The sequence below is a fragment of the Manis javanica genome, chromosome 4, assembly GCF_040802235.1.
Source record: "Manis javanica isolate MJ-LG chromosome 4, MJ_LKY, whole genome shotgun sequence".
Classification (NCBI taxonomy): domain Eukaryota; kingdom Metazoa; phylum Chordata; class Mammalia; order Pholidota; family Manidae; genus Manis; species Manis javanica.
Window position 1 is genome coordinate 105,139,562 of NC_133159.1, and position 17,437 is coordinate 105,156,998.

The following is a 17,437-nucleotide window of genomic DNA, read 5'->3' on the forward strand; positions in this document are numbered from 1 at the left end:
AGTGGCACCATGAATTGTTTAAAGTGTCACAGACTCTTAATTAGGTGCACATAAGAACCTTCTTTGAAGGGAAGGGGGCATTGGGAACATGTTAGATCTTGAAAGAAGCTCTCTGGATTATTCTGCCTGCTACTAGTTTATGAATCTAAGCCTGTTTCTTGATTTTTTTTCTAGAGTGAGAGCCTCAAGATTTGAATTTTGGGTCTCTTTGGCTTTTAGTATTGCTCCTTGAGCCTCAGTTTCCTTGTTCTTTGGAGAAACATTTATTAGGCTTATTGGGTGTGTCAGGTTCTGTGATTGATGTTGAGCAGCACAGAGGTCATCACACAAATAAGGAATTATAAAACGCCTGAGAGAGAGATGAGATGTAGGCCTGTTAACAATAGGAGGAGCGTGGCCTAGCCACGGGCTTCTCCGCTTGGGCTCTTTCCTGATGGGGACATTACTGGGAGTGGGATCTTTCTTTTTCAGGTGTGGAACCAGAGCCTTTTGAAATTGGAGACCACCTGATTGAGGCCAGTGGGAAACTTTACCTACTGGATAAGCTGCTGGCATTCCTGTATTCTAGGTTGGTGGTCACTTCACATTTCCTACTCTAAGCTGATGATTGTGAAAACTAGAGTAATGAGCAACTCACTGATTTCTGAGACTTAATTCCAGTTTTACTTTTTTCAAAATCGTGATTCAGGTTGCACCTGCTCTGCAACTACACTTCCACATCATCACATCTCATCCCATCCCCTCCATAATCATCCTTTCCTTCCTTGAATTCCTACAGCACCTAGGATCCTAATTCAGCACTTGGCAGGGCCCTGCCTTAGTCTGCTCTCTGCTTAATTGGTGCATGTTAACCATATCACTCCAGCTAAATTGTCTAGTTCCACAAGGACAGAGATAACATCTGGCATTTCTCTTACAATTGCTTACTTATACCTTGTATTGAATTGGCACATAATAAGGGATTAGTAAATACTCCCTTTGGTTAACTTGTGGTGTTTGGTTTAAACTCAGGGGGAGCTTGGGGAACTCTTTCCCAGAGACATGAATTGGGCATCAGAAGACCAAGTCAGTTCTGGAGTTTCTGAAGGTTCAGCTGAGTGTTCAGTGGCTTGTACTCCAGAGGGTCAGAGGAGACTAGAAAAAGCCCAGCTTCTCAACGATTTCAAAGTTGTCACTTTGGGACAACTGCCCCAAGTGGGCCTAAACCAAACTAAAACCTCAGATTTGGCAAAACTGCCAAACATTAGGAATGTGCAAGTCAAATAATTGTATGTCTTACTATATTTTATTTGCTCTGCTGTATGTTAGATTGAAGAAGAACCCACAAATATCTCTGCCTAACCTTGTCATTTCACAGGTGATAAAACAGGCTCAGAAAGGTAGTGCGACTTGTCTAAGGTCACACAGCCAGAAAATGACAGAGATGGGATTAGAATTGAGGTCCTTGAAAGTTCAGTGCCTTTTCCACCTGCTTGGGGCTAGAATCTTGAAGGAGTTTTTCATACTTGTTTCTCTTGTACCCTTTGCAAGCTCAGATTAAATTAGTTTTCCTAATGATAGTTTTGCTAGTGTTGTACTTCGTTTATACAAACCTAAAATAATGGCTGATAACATGGGGCTGTAGGTTTGATTTTGTTCTTGACTTAATCCAGCTCCTCTCTCTGTATGTAAGTTTTCTTATGTCGAATATGAGATGCCACCTGTTCCTTGTTTCTCTAAAGTGATGGCACTCAGACTTTTCAACCAAAATAGATGTAGATGAGAGGATAGTGACTGTCCACCCCAGGTAGAGAACAGTTGTGGATGGCTGACCACAAGCTCTCAGGGGTTCCAGTTTGGGTTGTTTTTTCGTGTGTACATTTTAATTTTCACATATCTTTGTTTATTTGCTACTAAAATGAAAGTGTATATAGTTCTTCCATTTAGTAAATTGAAATTTCAGAAAGAGGTGCCTTGGTTACCCTAGGGCTTCCTGTACTGCCTGGTGCATTGACACATGCTCCTGGGAACATCCCCACTTCAGTTTGAGAACTATAGCTCTGAAGGTTCCAGCTACTGTGGAGCTGTATCATTATATAAAGTACTTGGCATTTCTGAGGCAATCTCTGTAAGTGACTGATACTACGTTTCTTCTTCAGTATTTCATTTATTTATAAACTTGTATTCCTTGGTAAGTTTCATCTGAGGGATATTCATCTTTATTACTATTAGAGTTGGCATGTTTTCCTTTTCTTTTTCTTGCTAGGGGCCATCGAGTTTTGCTTTTCTCCCAAATGACTCAGATGTTGGACATTCTCCAGGACTACATGGACTACAGAGGTGACGTCCACTGGCCATGACATTGCCCAAACCTGTTTTAGGCTTGCAGTCCAGTAGGTCCACAGAGAGTAACCTTGGGTGTGGGGGTGTTACAGAGGAAAGCAGGGAAAGGACGTTATTCAGAACCAAAGGAGGATTGAAAGTAAGGAGAGTGTGTAACACAAGGATTGACTGTAGGGTAGAGATACATGGGCACAAATAAACACACGTTTCCATCAGTGAGGCGATTTAAAATGATGGGTACTAAAGAAAATGGGGGTTGCAGAAATGTTGAGTGTTTTGAAAATATATGATAAACAGTTTCATTGACGAGAGCTTTCAGTGTTTTGTAACATTCAACTCAGCAGTTGAGTACTTGTTCAAGATTAGAAAAGATGAATATTGAAGTTGTAGAGATCCCACATGTCAGCGAAGGGAAAGAAAAAAGCCCTTTTTTCTATATAGACAATAGGGAATGTATGTTATTATCTGGGGATTGTGTTTAATATAAAATAAAATGTATGTGGGATGATGGGAAAAGGCTGTAGCACTGGTTGATCTTGAGATCAGTGAAAAAGTACCAGCTCCAGAGTGGGTCTGTCAGGGCCAATTGATGGCCCCCCAATTACCACAGCATACCTGGTTCATTGGGCACTTGCAGGAGATGCCATTGACACATTGGGGAATCCCCAGATTCACAAACATGGCTTGAGCATGTAATTCCTTTCTCGAGATGGGTCTGTGGTGACAGGTGGAGAACCCTGAAGCTTTGTTGAAAGGCCACAGCTGGGCTGCTGGGCCGCTGGGCAGGCTCATGTACCAGCTCCTAAGTGCTCTTCCTGCCTGCTTAAGTGAGAATCATGTCTTAGCAAGATTAGGAACTACTACACAGCATGGCCCACAGTATGCCTCAGGTTTGCTTGGGAAAGTCAGAATTGAGAATTAACTCTACAAATGCCAGGTACATCAATTGCATGTGTTATTTTAAATGTCCAGAGGAGTGTATTTGTTAATGGTGAGTTCTTTTGTAAAACAATGAAATGTCCCCTAAATTTAGAGGTTTTTTTTCCCATAAGATTTGCTTAAAGTAGGGACATGCCTGTATACAGAAAGGGACAAAATTAGCTTTTGAGCTGACAATATTTTCTTTCCAAAGAGTGCTTGAAATGGTTAATATTTCTGTTTTTTTCCTCTGTGTGAAGGCTACAGCTATGAGCGTGTGGATGGTTCTGTGAGAGGAGAAGAGAGACACTTGGCCATTAAGCACTTTGGACAGCAGCCCATTTTTATTTTTCTCCTGAGTACAAGGGCAGGTAGGCCACACAGGCATTGACAAAAGCAGACAAATAGGAGAATTGAGGTAGTTGATATAAGTTTATCAAGGCACTGGGCTTCTAGCATGATGTTATTTTCTGTCCAGCCAATCTGAGCTGTCATCTCATCAAAGAAGTAAGACTGAAACCTGAGGTTGTTGGAAATAATTCTCATCTGCTTTGAGCATTGACCTGGGATTATCCTGTTATTTCGTGATACATTTTATTCACATTGACTAGAGGCAGCTCTTTTTTTGAGACATGAGTTTGGGAAATGAGCTAACAACCTGTCTGCTAGTTATCCCTTCTCCATAAGGAGCTCTGGAATAGTGTTGTAAAAGCTTAATAAAAATCCAGTTTTTAAGAAATTGCTATTATAATGAAATTGTCAGCTCTTGGAGTTATTTATAACTTTATGACTTAGGTCCTGAATATTATATATGACATTTGTAGTTCAGTTGTTACAGAGGGCTTTCATATACTCCTAAATCATTTGAAATGAGTCCTTAGAGATGAAATTCTTATATCATGGAGCAAGCAGACCTTAAATTAGTTTGGAACTCAAAAAATCTTAGTTTTACTATCTTATTTTTCATAGACCTAAATCTTGATGGAATAGATACAGGGACATTAAATGGATGTGTGTCCTCTATTGAAGAGAGGTTAATGTCTTTATAAAAAGGGAGTTCAGTCTAATTTAGAAAGCATTTATTAAATTCTTGATATTATAATGGTATACAAAAGAAAGGTTGATATAATTCTTGACCATAAGATGATTGTTTCATCTGTTTATGTCTTATCTCTGTATTACAGTGATCTAGAGATGGTACTCCAAATCTCAGCCATATATTCATGCTATCAGTTGTCTTAGGGATAATCTTAGGAAAAACTGGAAGGATCAGGGTAAATGCATCTTAGATGTTGGGAAAACAGCTCTATTTATGCTTTACTGATTTCATCACCTTCATATTCAGAGTAGCATTATTTTTGAAATGTCAAATTAGGAAGCAAGAAATCTCTGCTTTTCAATTTACCTTGGAGAACTCAGAATCAGTCAAAACAGGGTAATCTTTTAGGTGCCAAAGCAGTCCTAGACATGAGCTTTTTTCCAAACACTAACTGTCATGTTTGCTATCACTTTTTAGCTGTAGATTTTCAGTATTACCATTTAACAGATTTCCCTCCATCTTTAAAATATTTCTGTGACTGAGTCATATTGCCACCAGGTGGCAGTAATAGCTCATGAACATGTCCCAAGCAGGCATGGATATAGCTTATTTATAAAATACCACCCTTTAATGAAGAGCTGAACTTAAGCAACATTAACCCAAGAAGAAAAAGGTAATTGTTTTTTTTTTATGGCATACACTTCAATGAAATAAGTGCCTAGAGGACATTATGGTATAGTTGGTAAAAGCATAGGCCCTGGAGCCAGACCATGTGGAACTGAATCCAGGCCTTTTCACTTTCTAGTTGTGCAATCTTTGATAAGTTCCTTAACCTCTCTGTGCTTGCATTTCACCATTTATTAAAAAACTATTCATAGGTTTGTTTGATGATTAGAGGAGTCACCAATGTAAAGTGCTTAGAACAGTGCCTGGTAAGTAGTGAGCACAGCACAAAGAGGAGCTAGCATTATTAAAAGGCATAATTCAGTATCTCTCAGTAATCAGTCTTTTTTATTTCTTTATTCTGACTTTAATTTCATATGAAGGCTTTAATTAGAATGTCCCTGCTTGACTTGTCTTGAGATGCAGCTTAGAGTCAGTAGCTTGCCTCAAAAGTTAGTCCCTAATTCAGGCTCTTGGAACAAGCTTTTCAGGCTTGCTTGTTTCAGCAATGATCCGTAGCGACCGTGGCAAGAGGGAGTCCCTTTTGTACTTGTTTCCACATTAATCAAAGAGAAGGCTGTAATGTGCCTTCATGGTTTTCTTAATTAATTCTTATAGTCCAAGGAGCCTCCTCAGCTTTTTTCCTACAGTGCTGAAGAAAGACCAAAGGACTGTCCCACGGAGTGTTCATGTCCTGCAGTTGATTTGTTACCTTCTCTTTGATTAATGTGGGAACAAGTGCAGGAAAGATGACTCAAGTTTTGTCCAGTCAGAGGGAGGTAGTTTCCCGCTCCACTTGGGAGTATAAATGTCATCCGCTCATCTGAGGGATCTTGCTACCTAGTTGTAACTTGCAGTGGATGTTAAGAGCTCTGAGCAGCACCTACAGCAGAATATCTCTTGTATGTACAGCTCGGAAAGAGCATGTATCTTTTGTACAGACTACTGTAAACATACCAGTCAATATTTTTAAACAGAACAGATTTAGAATGGTTTCCTGGCACTAACTTAAATATCCCCTTCTGCTGCTTACCCCTGCTTTCCTCATTCTGTTGCTTTCAATAATTAAATTTTCCCAGGTCAGGCAATGTGAGTTCGGGTTTTACTTTTAACCACCAAAAGGTTCTGGAAGTGGGGGTGGGAGCATCAGTTTGAAGGATGAAGCCAGTTGTTCTGACTGATCTCGATTTGTCAGTCTGACCACCGTAGCCACGTCTTTGTTTTCTAGTCCTCAGTCTACACGCTGCTTATCACATTACTTTTTGCATTGTTTTCAGGTGGAGTTGGCATGAACTTAACAGCAGCAGATACCGTTATTTTTGTTGACAGTGATTTTAATCCTCAGAATGACTTGCAAGCAGCTGCCAGGGCTCACCGAATTGGCCAGAACAAGTGAGAGATTTAAGCATCAGCACTTGTCTACATCCTCGGCTCCTCAGTAGCTCTGGGTGAGGGAGGGAAAGGAGGAAGGTAAAGAGCACGGTCCTGGTGACAGTCTGGGATGGGAGAGCAAGAGACCACTAGGTTTTCGCCCAGCTTTGGGGTTGATTCCGAGAGCAGTGCTGGGCAGGGTACTCATTCCAGACTTGCTTTGTTAAAAAGAACAAAATCAAATGGTGAAACAACTAAAAGAAACCTTTAGAAGTTATTTGATTCATCCTTCTGAGTGGATATCTGACTCACTTAAAAAATGAAGGTAAGGGCTTGTGGAGCTATGCTAACAAGATAGGTCTTACCCTTTGACCTGAGAATAATTCAGATCTACCAGAGGTTTTCCTCTGCCACGGATAAGGAATCCCACTACAGCCACATCATCATTCCTTCCTTGACTCTTTTGGAAAGGTTTAGTGAGAACTTTGTGAGGCCAAATGTGTCTAACAAATGCTTAGGTCCACATGCTACAATCCCCTGTTAGATATACTCTGAACATGGCATTTTGGGTTTGTTTCCTTTTATGTGAACTGACCTTGCATACTTGTGCCATCTTTGCAAACCCTGCTAGGATACTCCTCTCCTTTGACTTCTGTACAGGTCTGTTAAAGTTATTCGGCTGATTGGCCGAGACACTGTGGAAGAAATAGTCTATAGGAAAGCAGCCTCCAAACTGCAGCTCACCAGCAGGATCACAGGAGGAGACCGTGTTACTCTGGGAGCTCAGAAACCTGCGGGCGATGCCGACCTCCAGGTATGAGACATTCTTCACTTCAGAGAAGTCATGATTTCTGATCAGTACTCTCTGTGGATGCCAAAGTAAGTGAAAAAAACTAACATTAATCACCCTCTCTCCCCAACTACACATTTGTTTCCTGGCTGAACATATCTACAAAAGTATCTATTACATGCAAGCAAGGAGCATATTAAAATTAATATGATATATAGAATAACAGGGATGGGCTTTGGATCCCTCTGAATTGATGCACATCACTTACTGGATGGGTAGCCTTGAGCAGATTGTCTTAGCCTCTTGGGTCAATTCTCTTTGCATTCCTAAAAATGAGGATGCCGCAAGTTTGCTTCAGAGAGCTGTTAAAGAGAATTAGATAAAATAAGAAACTCAGCATAATAAATGATGATCAATCCCATGCCTCCGTCCTAACCCCAGACCCTTTGATCAGTGATCATACTCAGAGGAGGGTAAAAAAACTTGGGAATTCAAAATTATGTCATAGGAAAAATGGATAAGAGAGCAGAGTTAATTGCTTGAAGAAGGGAATATTGGGTAGGAAACAAATGCTGGCTTGGAAGATTTTAGAGAAAGCTGGGGAGGAGGACTTAAAGTTATTCTGTAGTGGCTCTTGGGTTAAAATTAGAACCCATATAATATATCCCAGTTTTCTTCCATTTTGCCTCAGGATCATATTCACCCAAAACAGTTGGAGAGAATATTTCAGATAGTGTTTAGTATGCAGAAAGCACCCAGTAAATGTTCACCACCTCTGCCTCTCTCTGTTTTTGCTGTGTTCTCCCTACAGGGTCAGGAACTGTTCTCCTCTTTCAAGACACCGGGATCCTGTACCCTTTAGATTTAACAGACCATGACCACATGTGTTTTTTGCTGGGTTATTTTTATTTTACAAAAATAAACCAACCTGCTTTCTTCTGGGACAAAGAGCATCGGGGCTGTTACCTTTGTTTCTGGCAACCGTAACTCATACAGTCTGTATGGGTGGGGAAGATACAAACCAGCCGCTGGAGCCAGAGTGTAACCTGGTAACCCTGAGCCTGGCAGGAAGTCTGACAGCCCTCTCAAGCAGCCAGTGGTCTGTGTCCCGCTGGTATTTAGCTCACAGAGTAGACTACCTAGAGATAATTTGCCTGGTTTCAAAGGACAAGTTATAAAATAGGAGCCATTTGTGAATCCACCATAGTCCAGAATCAGCACTTGAGGGAAGGGAAGAGAAGCAGGGTAATGCAGTGCCCAAGGAATATCCAAGAAGATTTGAACTGAGAAATGGCCTAGCAATCAGGCATTGTTAATGGTCTTTGCGAAGGTGATTTCCGTAGAGCATGGGGTAGGAAACCAAATTACTCTAGAAAAGAAGTCAGTAATGGCAAAGGCTCGTATAGCCTTCTCTTTCCCAGAAGTTTGTCAGTGAGAGAGGTGGGAAAATAGCTGACTGGATCTCTGACTTTTCATGTAGATGCTGAGAGTGCCTGTGAAAAAGATTCTGTGAGAAGTACTATAGATAATGCAGGCAATTAGTCTTCAAAAAAACCCAGAGGCTAATCAATTTTTTGTTTTGTTTTGGAGAATTGTCAAAGTCAACATCTCTGATCACTATTTATCATCTCTCCGCTTCCCCACAGCTCTGCTGGTGTCATCTGTCACTGGGAGAGAGTGACGGCTGCCTGTCAGGGAAGGGATGCGCCACTTAGCAAATCACTGAGATCCCAGTATTTGTTTTCATGATAACTAACTAGACATTTTTGTTTCTCCATTCAAGTTGAGTGAGATACTCAAATTTGGTTTGGATAAACTGCTTTCCTCTGAGGGGAGCACCATAGATGAAATAGACCTGGAGTCTATCCTGGGAGAAACAAAAGATGGCCAGTGGATCTCCAACACCTTGCCTACAGCAGAAGCGGGAAGCAGAGAGCAAGAGGAGGGCAGCAAGTTGGGGGTGAGACCAGAGCAGACGGCACAGCGCTCCGAGCGAGAACGTGAGAGTCAAGTCACCCTGGGAAGTCCTGGGTATTTGCTCTCTGGGACATCTTTTTCCTTCCCTGCCTGATTCCCATCTTGGACACACTGTTTCACGCTTATTTGGTCTAAGACTGGGAATTGTCTGGTTATTCCTTTGTAGCCAAAGTTTGAACCAGATTGATAATATTAATGCTATGGTAGTATCAATCTCAAGGACTCTAACTTGCACCCTTCCTCCCCTTATTGTAAGCATGTTTTTTTGTTTATTTGTGAATTTATCGTGCTCTCCATTCTTTTTTTGAATAGTAGAACTATGTGATTTTTAAATTACAGATGTGTATATACTGTGTCATGCATTTTATACCTATTTTTTCATTTACTCTTCACAATACCCCATGAAGTATAGGTACCATTTAAATTTTTTAGTGAAGCAGTGTATGTAAATCATGAAGTGATTTTGTCTTTCTCAAAAATTTTTTTTTTCTGATTTTGGTCAGTATTTCTTTTTTGTCTACTTGTGTTTTGAATATTTTAATTTCTTATTTGAAGATTTTTTTCACATGGCAGCTTTGTAAAGATGTTCCCTGATGTCTTGCGGTATTTTGAAATTACCATATTTTCCTGTCCCAGTAGAAGTGGGGAGTCAGTGTGGACTGGAATGGGAGGTTTGGGAGTATTACTAGGCTTATTTATTCAAGATGAGAGTATCTTGTGCCCCCGATACAGAGACATGCAGTTTCCTTACTAGATGGTGCCCCTTGCTTGGTTTCCATCACTTGCTTGCTTCTTTCCCTCTGCCCCAGAACTGCCAGGGGCTGTCTCTCCCCTGCAGAGTCAGCCTCCCCAAACTGAAGGCTGCTTGTACTTGCTAGTCCCTTCCTTACAATTCTTTAGCAGACACTGCTCTGAGCTGCTAGGTCTCAGATCTGTCCTTATTATTTTCCCATTGGGGGTATGACCTCCTTTTGGGGAGATAAATTCTGTCTGACACTGCTAGGACCCTACTGCCCTCTCCTCCTCCCATGCAGTCTGTGTGCCCACTCTGGAGTGCGCCTCGGGAGCTGACTCAGCTGGCTTTCGGATGGTCACTTCCCTCATAGTTTGCAAATCAAAGCCTATGTATGATGTTCTGTGATTCCTAGTTTTGTAGTGGCATGGATTGCGGGTAGTTTTCTTATCCTTGTTGATTTGTATTGTTTTATAGGATATATGGAGAAATTGGAATTTAGGCAGCTGGCATTCTGCAGGACTCTGTTCTTTGTTTTTTCTTGTATTTTATCTTTAAATTTTTTTTTTTAATTTGCATTTCTCTGATAATTAGTGATGTGGAACATCTTTTCATGTGTCTGTTGGCCATCTGTATTTCTGTTTTGGAGAACTGTCTGTTCAGTTCCTCTGCTCATTTTTTAATTGGGTTATTTGTTTTTTGTTTGTTGAGGCGTGTGAGCTCTTTATATATTCTGGACGTCAAGCCTTTATCGGATGTGTCATTTTCAAATATATTCTCCCATACTGTAGGGTTCCTTTTTGTTCTATTGATGGTGTCTTTTGCTGTACAGAAGCTTTTCAGCTTGATATAGTCCCACTTGTTCATTTTTGCTGTTGTTTTCCTTGTCCGGGGAGATATGTTCAAGAAGAGGTCACTCATGTTTATATCTAAGAGGTTTTTGCCTATGTTTTTTTCTAAGAGTTTTATGATTTCATGACTTACATTCAGGTCTTTGATCCATTTTGAATTTACTTTTGTGTATGGGGTTAGACAGTGATCCAGTTTCATTCCCTTACATGTAGCTGTCCAGTTCTGCCAGCACCATCTGTTGAAGAGACTGTCATTTCCCCAGTGTATGTTCATGGCTCCTTTATCAAATATTAATTGACCATATATGTCTGGGTTAATGTCTGGAGTCTCTAATCTGTTCCACTGGTCTGTGACTCTGTTCTTGTGCCAGTACCAAATTGTCTTGATTACTATGGCTTTGTAGCAGAGCTTGAAGTTGGGGAGTGAGATCCCCCCTACTTTATTCTTCTTTCTCAGGATTGCTTTGGCTATTCGGGGTCTTTGGTGTTGCCATATGAATTTTTGAACTATTTGTTCCAGTTCATTGAAGAATGTTGCTGGTAATTTGATAGGGATTGCATCAAATCTGTATATTGCTTTGGGCAGGATGGCCATTTTGACGATATTAATTCTTCCTAGCCACGAGCATGGGATGAGTTTCCATTTGTTAGTGTCCCCTTTAATTTCTTTTAAGAGTGACTTGTAGTTTTCAGGGTATAGGTCTTTCACTTCTTTGGTTAGGTTTATTCCTAGGTATTTTATTCTTTTTAATACAATGGTGAATGGAGTTGTTTTCCTGATTTCTCTTTCTATTGGTTCATCGTTAGTATATAGGAAAGCCACAGATTTCTGTGTGTTAATTTTGTATCCTGCAACTTTGCTGTATTCTGATATCAGTTCTAGTAGTTTTGGAGTGGAGTCTTTAGGGTTTTTTATGTAGAATATCATGTCATCTGCAAAGAGTGACAGTTTAACTTCTTTACCAATCTGGATTCCTTGTATTTCTTTGTTTTGTCTAATTGCCATGGCTAGGACCTACAGTACTATGTTAAATAACAGTGGGGAGAGTGGGCATCCCTGTCTTGTTCCCAATCTCAGAGGAAAAGCTTTGAGCTTCTCACTGTTCAGTATAATGTTGGCTGTGGGTTTATCATATATGGCCTTTATTATGTTGAGGTACTTGCCCTCTATACCCATTTTCTGAGAACTTTTATCATGAATGGATGTTGATTTTGTCAAATGCTTTTTCAACATCTGTGGAGATGATCATGTGGTTTTTGTCTTTCTTTTTGTTGATATGGTGGATGATGTTGATGGACTTTCGAATGTTGTACCATCCTTGCATCCCTGGGATGAATCCCACTTGGTCATGGTGTACGATCCTTTTGATGTATTTTTGAATTCGGTTTGCTAATAGTTTGTTGAGTATTTTTGTATCTACATTCATCAGGGATATTGGTCTGTAATTTTCTTTTTTGGTGGGGTCTTTGCCTGGTTTTGGTATTAGGGTGATGTTGGCTTCATAGAATGAATTTGGGAGTATTCCCTCCTCTTCTATTTTTTGGAAAACTTTAAGGAGAATGGGTATTATGTCTTCTCTGTGTTTCTGATAAAATTCCAAGGTAAATCCGTCCTGCCCGGGGGTTTTGTTCTTTGGTAGTTTTTTGATTACCGTTTCAATTTCTTTGATCGTAATTGGTTTGTTTAACTTTTGTATTTCTTCCTTGGTCAGTCTTGGGAGGTTGTATTTTTCTAGGAAGTTGTCCATTTCTTCTAGGTTTTCCAGCTTGTTGGCATATAGCTTTTCATAGTAGATCTTTAAACTTTTTTAATATTAGTATTCCATTTTTTCTTCAAGTATTCTTTCTTATTCCTTGCTTGCCTCAGTTGTATCCTATTCTCATGTCAGGGATATAATATCCTCTCTGAGGACATTTATTATAGCTTTTAGAAAGTATTCTAGGGAGGATATTTATTACATCTTTTTAAAGAACATTCTTCTGTCCCCTGCATTGTCTCTCTTTCCTCCAATTGCTGCTGCTGTTTTCAGAATTTGCTTTGGAATCTCTTGTTCTTGTTAGTAGTTTTCCTGGAATACTTGGTGTCCTCTGGCTATTTGATCACATGTACTGGGGAGGTGACAAAGCTGACAGGTAGCCTTGGCCTGGGTAGGTATATGGACTCTTGGTTTTTATTACTGGCTGGTGAGCCAGCTTGTGCATTGAGGGGGCTTTGCCAGATGTCTTGTATTTAAAGGCTTTTCACTGGGCAAAATCAGTTTCTCCGCAGGTGAGTCCTTTTATATCCTTCTTGGAAGGGGTGAGGTAGGAGTTGGAATAAACCTATTTGTTCAAACTGAAGAGATGCAGCTCTCCGGGGGCCTGTGACACCCCTGTTGGTGTTTCTCTGTGTGCCCGCACTCTTGTCCTTGTAAGTCTGAAGCTTTTGGAGGGTTGAAAATGGTCTCTAGTCTCTAGTCCCTTGACTAGGCATCTGTATTTTTATTTTACTGGTCTTCTTAATCTTATAATTGTCCAGCCACTTTCCCAAGAGTTACTGAACTTTTCATTCACTGTTGCCTCATATATTTCCTTAAAATCTCTTTACTGGCAATTAGTGGTTTTAGGTGGGAGAAGAAATAGATGTATGTGGCCCTGTTTTTAACTTCTGACTACCTTAAATTCCAACTACCCTAAATACTGAAGCTTGGACACATTTCTGAACTCATTTAGATTAATTTCAGCCTATTTTTCTAATACTTAATAGAACAACATAAAATTTCAGTGTTTTCCAGGAAATTATATTTCTCAGTCCACTGCCAAAAAAGATTTCCAAGTTGTATTAAATTTTGGAATTTTGTCTTTGATCAATGAATCTAGGTTCAGTCTATGGCTGATGGTTCCACTGGCAGGATAAAGATGAGGATCTAGGCCTGTGGCCTCCAGTCTTGTCTTGGCTGCAGAGTGAAAACATGGAGCACTATTGAAAATAATATAAATGAGTGTAAGAGCCTGTAATTAAAGCAGCCCTAATAAAAAATAAGAAAAAAACAGAGTTACTTTATCTTGAATGCCAGGGTTTTTTAAAAAGCGTGTTTGTAAGTTTGAGAATTGCATGCAATATGAATGTACATATGTTGATCGTATTTGACACTTCGCAGCTCTGTTTTTTTCTTCCACTTGTTGATAGAACACCTCATTGAAAGCCCCCTGCTGATTTAATTAGCAAATGCCAATTAGAATTACAGCTGGTTGGATTTGGGTACAAGTGTGAAGCAGTTGATCTCTTGAGAATGAAAATGTTTTGCTTTCATACTCTCTAGAGAAAACATAGCTGATTTCATAATGCTGTGAAAATACATTCTTTGGTAACATATGCTATTAACTCTGCTTCCCTCTAGAATCATTCTCTCACCACTTTGTCGTTGCTAGTCTTGGCTTGTCATGACTTCTCCTTATCACTGATTCATGATCTTTGAAGATCACCCAATCTCTTTGAGCCTTTGTGTCCTTATCTGTAAAATGGTGCTGTTAATGTCTGTTTTACTCTTTTAAACAGTTGCAAAGATCAGATGTGATAATAGATATGAAAGTGCTCTGATAGCATAAAGTGCTCTTTAAGATTATACTGTGGTCATTATTGTTATTACTATAATTATTTTTTGCTGGCCTATTATCTCTTCATTCTTCTGTAGACACAGTAGTATACTAAAAAAAGAGCACACTGGGTTTTGAGTCAGAAAATCCTGCCACCTGCATTTATTAGCAGTGAGAATTAGGGAGTTCCTTAGTCTTTATCTGAGCTTGTTTTCCCTTTCTTAAGTGGGGTTAGTTTTACCAGGATTGTAGTAAAGCTCACGAGGATGCTTCATGGTATCTGTAAAGAATATTGTAAATCCAAGGCATTATTTTTATGATTCTTCATTTTCTTATAGATTTGCCACTTGCTCCTTTAATATTACAGAAAAGGAGGAAAGAGTTCACTATTTAAAAGTGTATTCAGAATAAAAAAGTATGTCTCAGTTGTCTTTTATTAGGTGATCTTAATGTAATATTTATTGCTGAGGAATATTGTGGAATAAATGAGTAATGAGTGATCCGATATTCTATAGGGTGCAAGTATCCAGCAGAGACTTGCAGACTAACTGGAAATGGGCCAGAGGGCTCCACCTATGCTCTCTCCTTTGAAAAGTAGATGTGTGAGGTTCCAAACTGATGTGGATTCCAAACCCATCAGTATCACTGGGATGAGAAACACAATGCCTTCATCACAAGCTAATCTTAGCCCATTTAGAATACAGTATTCTCTTGTTCTCCCTGGTTATTGCTTTGTATAGAATTAATCCATTTTTCTTTAGTACCTGACATTTTCTCTTTTTATCTTTTATGTTCTTAGAAAATCATATGTACTTATTTGAAGGTAAAGATTATTCTAAGGAGCCTAGTAAAGAAGACAGAGAATCATTTGAGCAACTGGCGAATCTTCAGAAAACCATTTTGGAGAGAACTGGTCAAGAGGGCCCGTTACTCCGAAATAAAGTCAGTGTAAGAACCATTAATTTATGTAAAACAAATTCTTCCAACTCTCATCCTAAGAGAACAAAAAATGCTGGGAGTGATTTATTAAGAAATAAGTATTTATTGAAATGTGAGTATAACTAATTGTCTCCTAGTATAAAAACTGTGTAAGAAGTTGGTGTAAAAAACATTACAAGGAAAGTGTCTTTTACCATTTAATTCCAGTGCAACCAACCCTGTCCATTTAAGCTACTCCTGTGGGATCTCCGTGTTACACCGGAAAACCATACCCTGTTGCTGCTAATCACACCCCTATGTCTAACAGAGGAAGGCAGTCATAAACAATATATATAATGTTCACAGTATTTGGTGCTTAAAATATGTGCTCATTAAATGCTAGCTGTCATTAAGATAATCATGTTGAAATATTCTATTTAAGAAAGAATTATATACATTGTAGTATGATTTTTGTTAAACTTAAAGTGGTATCCACCTTTAATTAAAAAGTTACTTTTCTAAAGTAACTTACTCCTAATGAAATTAATCAAAATGATATATTGTTGTAATAACCATGCCAGGGCTTTGGTTGAGTTTAAAGTACAATATCATGGTCACCATGCCCGTCAGATACGTGATATGAGCAGTCAATTGAAGTGTCTTGCCACCGTTTCCCACCACATAAGGTAGCATGAAAGTGTTAAGCATATTGCTTCCATACAGAGTATTTTAGGGATGAGTGAATCTCATGAATGAATAGGCAGCCCCCAGCCTTTCTGGGTAAGGTTCATGTTCTTCCTGCAGGTTCTCATCCCTGGTATGGTAGGAGGGCCAACCAAAAGGAAGCGGATTCTGAGCCCAGAAGAGCTGGAGGATAGAAGGAAGGAAAGAGAAGCAGCAGCAGCCAAGAGAAAGAGAGTAATAGAGGAGAAGAAGAGAAAGAAGGAAGAAGCGGAGCATAGGAGAAAGTATGTGTATTATTTAATTTTATTATTAGTTAAGCTGAGGGTCATAATTGGTAAAGAATCACTGTTGTATAGCAAGCCCATAGTTTAACATCATTTTAAAATTGAAGAAAACTTGTATAAAGCTGGTAGTTCCTACTAGTAATAGAGTAACCTTAAAGTTAGTTTACTTATCATTTAGTCTACTTAAGTGAGTGCCTAAGGCAGAAAAGATACATTCAGTGGAAGCAAGAAAATTCTAAGGTTTTATTGTAGCTGTTGAGCTGGTACCTTTTAGTCGTGTCCTTAAAGACAGAGGTGTTTGGTGGCTGCTTGTTACTGAAGTTCAGTCAGGAGGCCGTTAGGGTAATTGGTAAGACTTGTTTATTCATAAATAGGCAGAAAATCTTGATGAGGGTGTTTCTAATTGCATTTCTGTTTGTGAATAGCAGTACAGAATGTGCTCCCAGGGAAATTGTGATAGGCCCAGTTAATTTCCTTTTCTCTCTGGCTTGTTGAAGGATGGCCTGGTGGGAGTCCCACAATTACCAGTCCTTCTGCCTGCCTTCTGAGGAGAGCAAACCAGACGGCCTGGAGGAGGGTGAAGATGAGAGTTCTGCCCAACTAGAGTACGAAGACCCGGACTTGACCTCCATCAAGTATGTGAGTGGCGATGTCACCCACCCACAGGCCGGGTCAGAGGATGCTGTCATCGTGCACTGCGTAGGTAGGAGAAGTGGCACAGGTCTGGAGTGGGCGCCTCCATCTTCATGGTGCCGAGAACTGGGGAGGATGAGGCAGAGCCCTGACCTACAGGTCCCTGATGTTCTCAGTTCAGTCTCACGTGGTAAAAAAATGTGTGAATTTTAGATTTGACTCTTGCCTCTCTTGTTTACCTGGTTGAGTAACCCAAGTTCTCTGGACCTCAGCTTCCTTATCCATTTAAAGGATATTATCTACCCTCTTCTCTGCTTGGGTTTTTAAGAGGGTGAAAGGGGGAAACATCTATAAGACAAATGAATCCCTTGAGAGAAAGCAAAACTCCAGTCATGTTCTCTCCCTTACCACCTCTGTACTTTAAACTTTCTTTCTCTTTCCCCATATAGCCACATTAAGCATTGTTCATATTATGTGTCTCAGAGAGGTTGCCCCTGAGTGCTTCATATAAAACACACCCCATCTCCACACCTGTTATTCTCTATCCTTTCTCCCTACCTTATTTTACTTTATCACACATATGCCTGCCTGACAGTGTGTACTTTTGTACCTCTAGGGGGAAAATATGTTCCCAGCCCAGGGCAAATAACCTTTGAAGCCGAAATCAGTCAAAGGGAG

General features: G+C 39.8%; 1 protein-coding gene across 8 annotated transcripts in view; it reads left to right on the forward strand.

Annotated features, from left to right (window-relative positions):
- CHD1L (chromodomain helicase DNA binding protein 1 like) overlaps positions 1-17,437 on the forward strand; it is a 121,412-nt gene that overhangs the window by 82,352 nt on the left and 21,623 nt on the right. For 5 of the 8 annotated variants that reach the window (XR_012130307.1, XM_073234517.1, XM_073234514.1 and 2 more), the window contains exons 10-18: positions 472-568; positions 2,246-2,319; positions 3,501-3,611; positions 6,220-6,334; positions 6,974-7,127; positions 8,887-9,103; positions 15,040-15,188; positions 15,963-16,126; positions 16,624-16,829. Coding sequence is in view for 5 of the 8 variants with exons in the window: in XM_073234517.1 (XP_073090618.1) it covers positions 472-568; positions 2,246-2,319; positions 3,501-3,611; positions 6,220-6,334; positions 6,974-7,127; positions 8,887-9,103; positions 15,040-15,188; positions 15,963-16,126; positions 16,624-16,829 (1,287 nt within the window). In the remaining 3 variants the exon portion in view is untranslated. The remainder of the gene's footprint in view (positions 1-471; positions 569-2,245; positions 2,320-3,500; positions 3,612-6,219; positions 6,335-6,973; positions 7,128-8,886; positions 9,104-15,039; positions 15,189-15,962; positions 16,127-16,623; positions 16,830-17,437) is intronic. The other 3 variants (XR_012130309.1, XR_012130308.1, XM_073234516.1) reach the window with 2 other exon arrangements.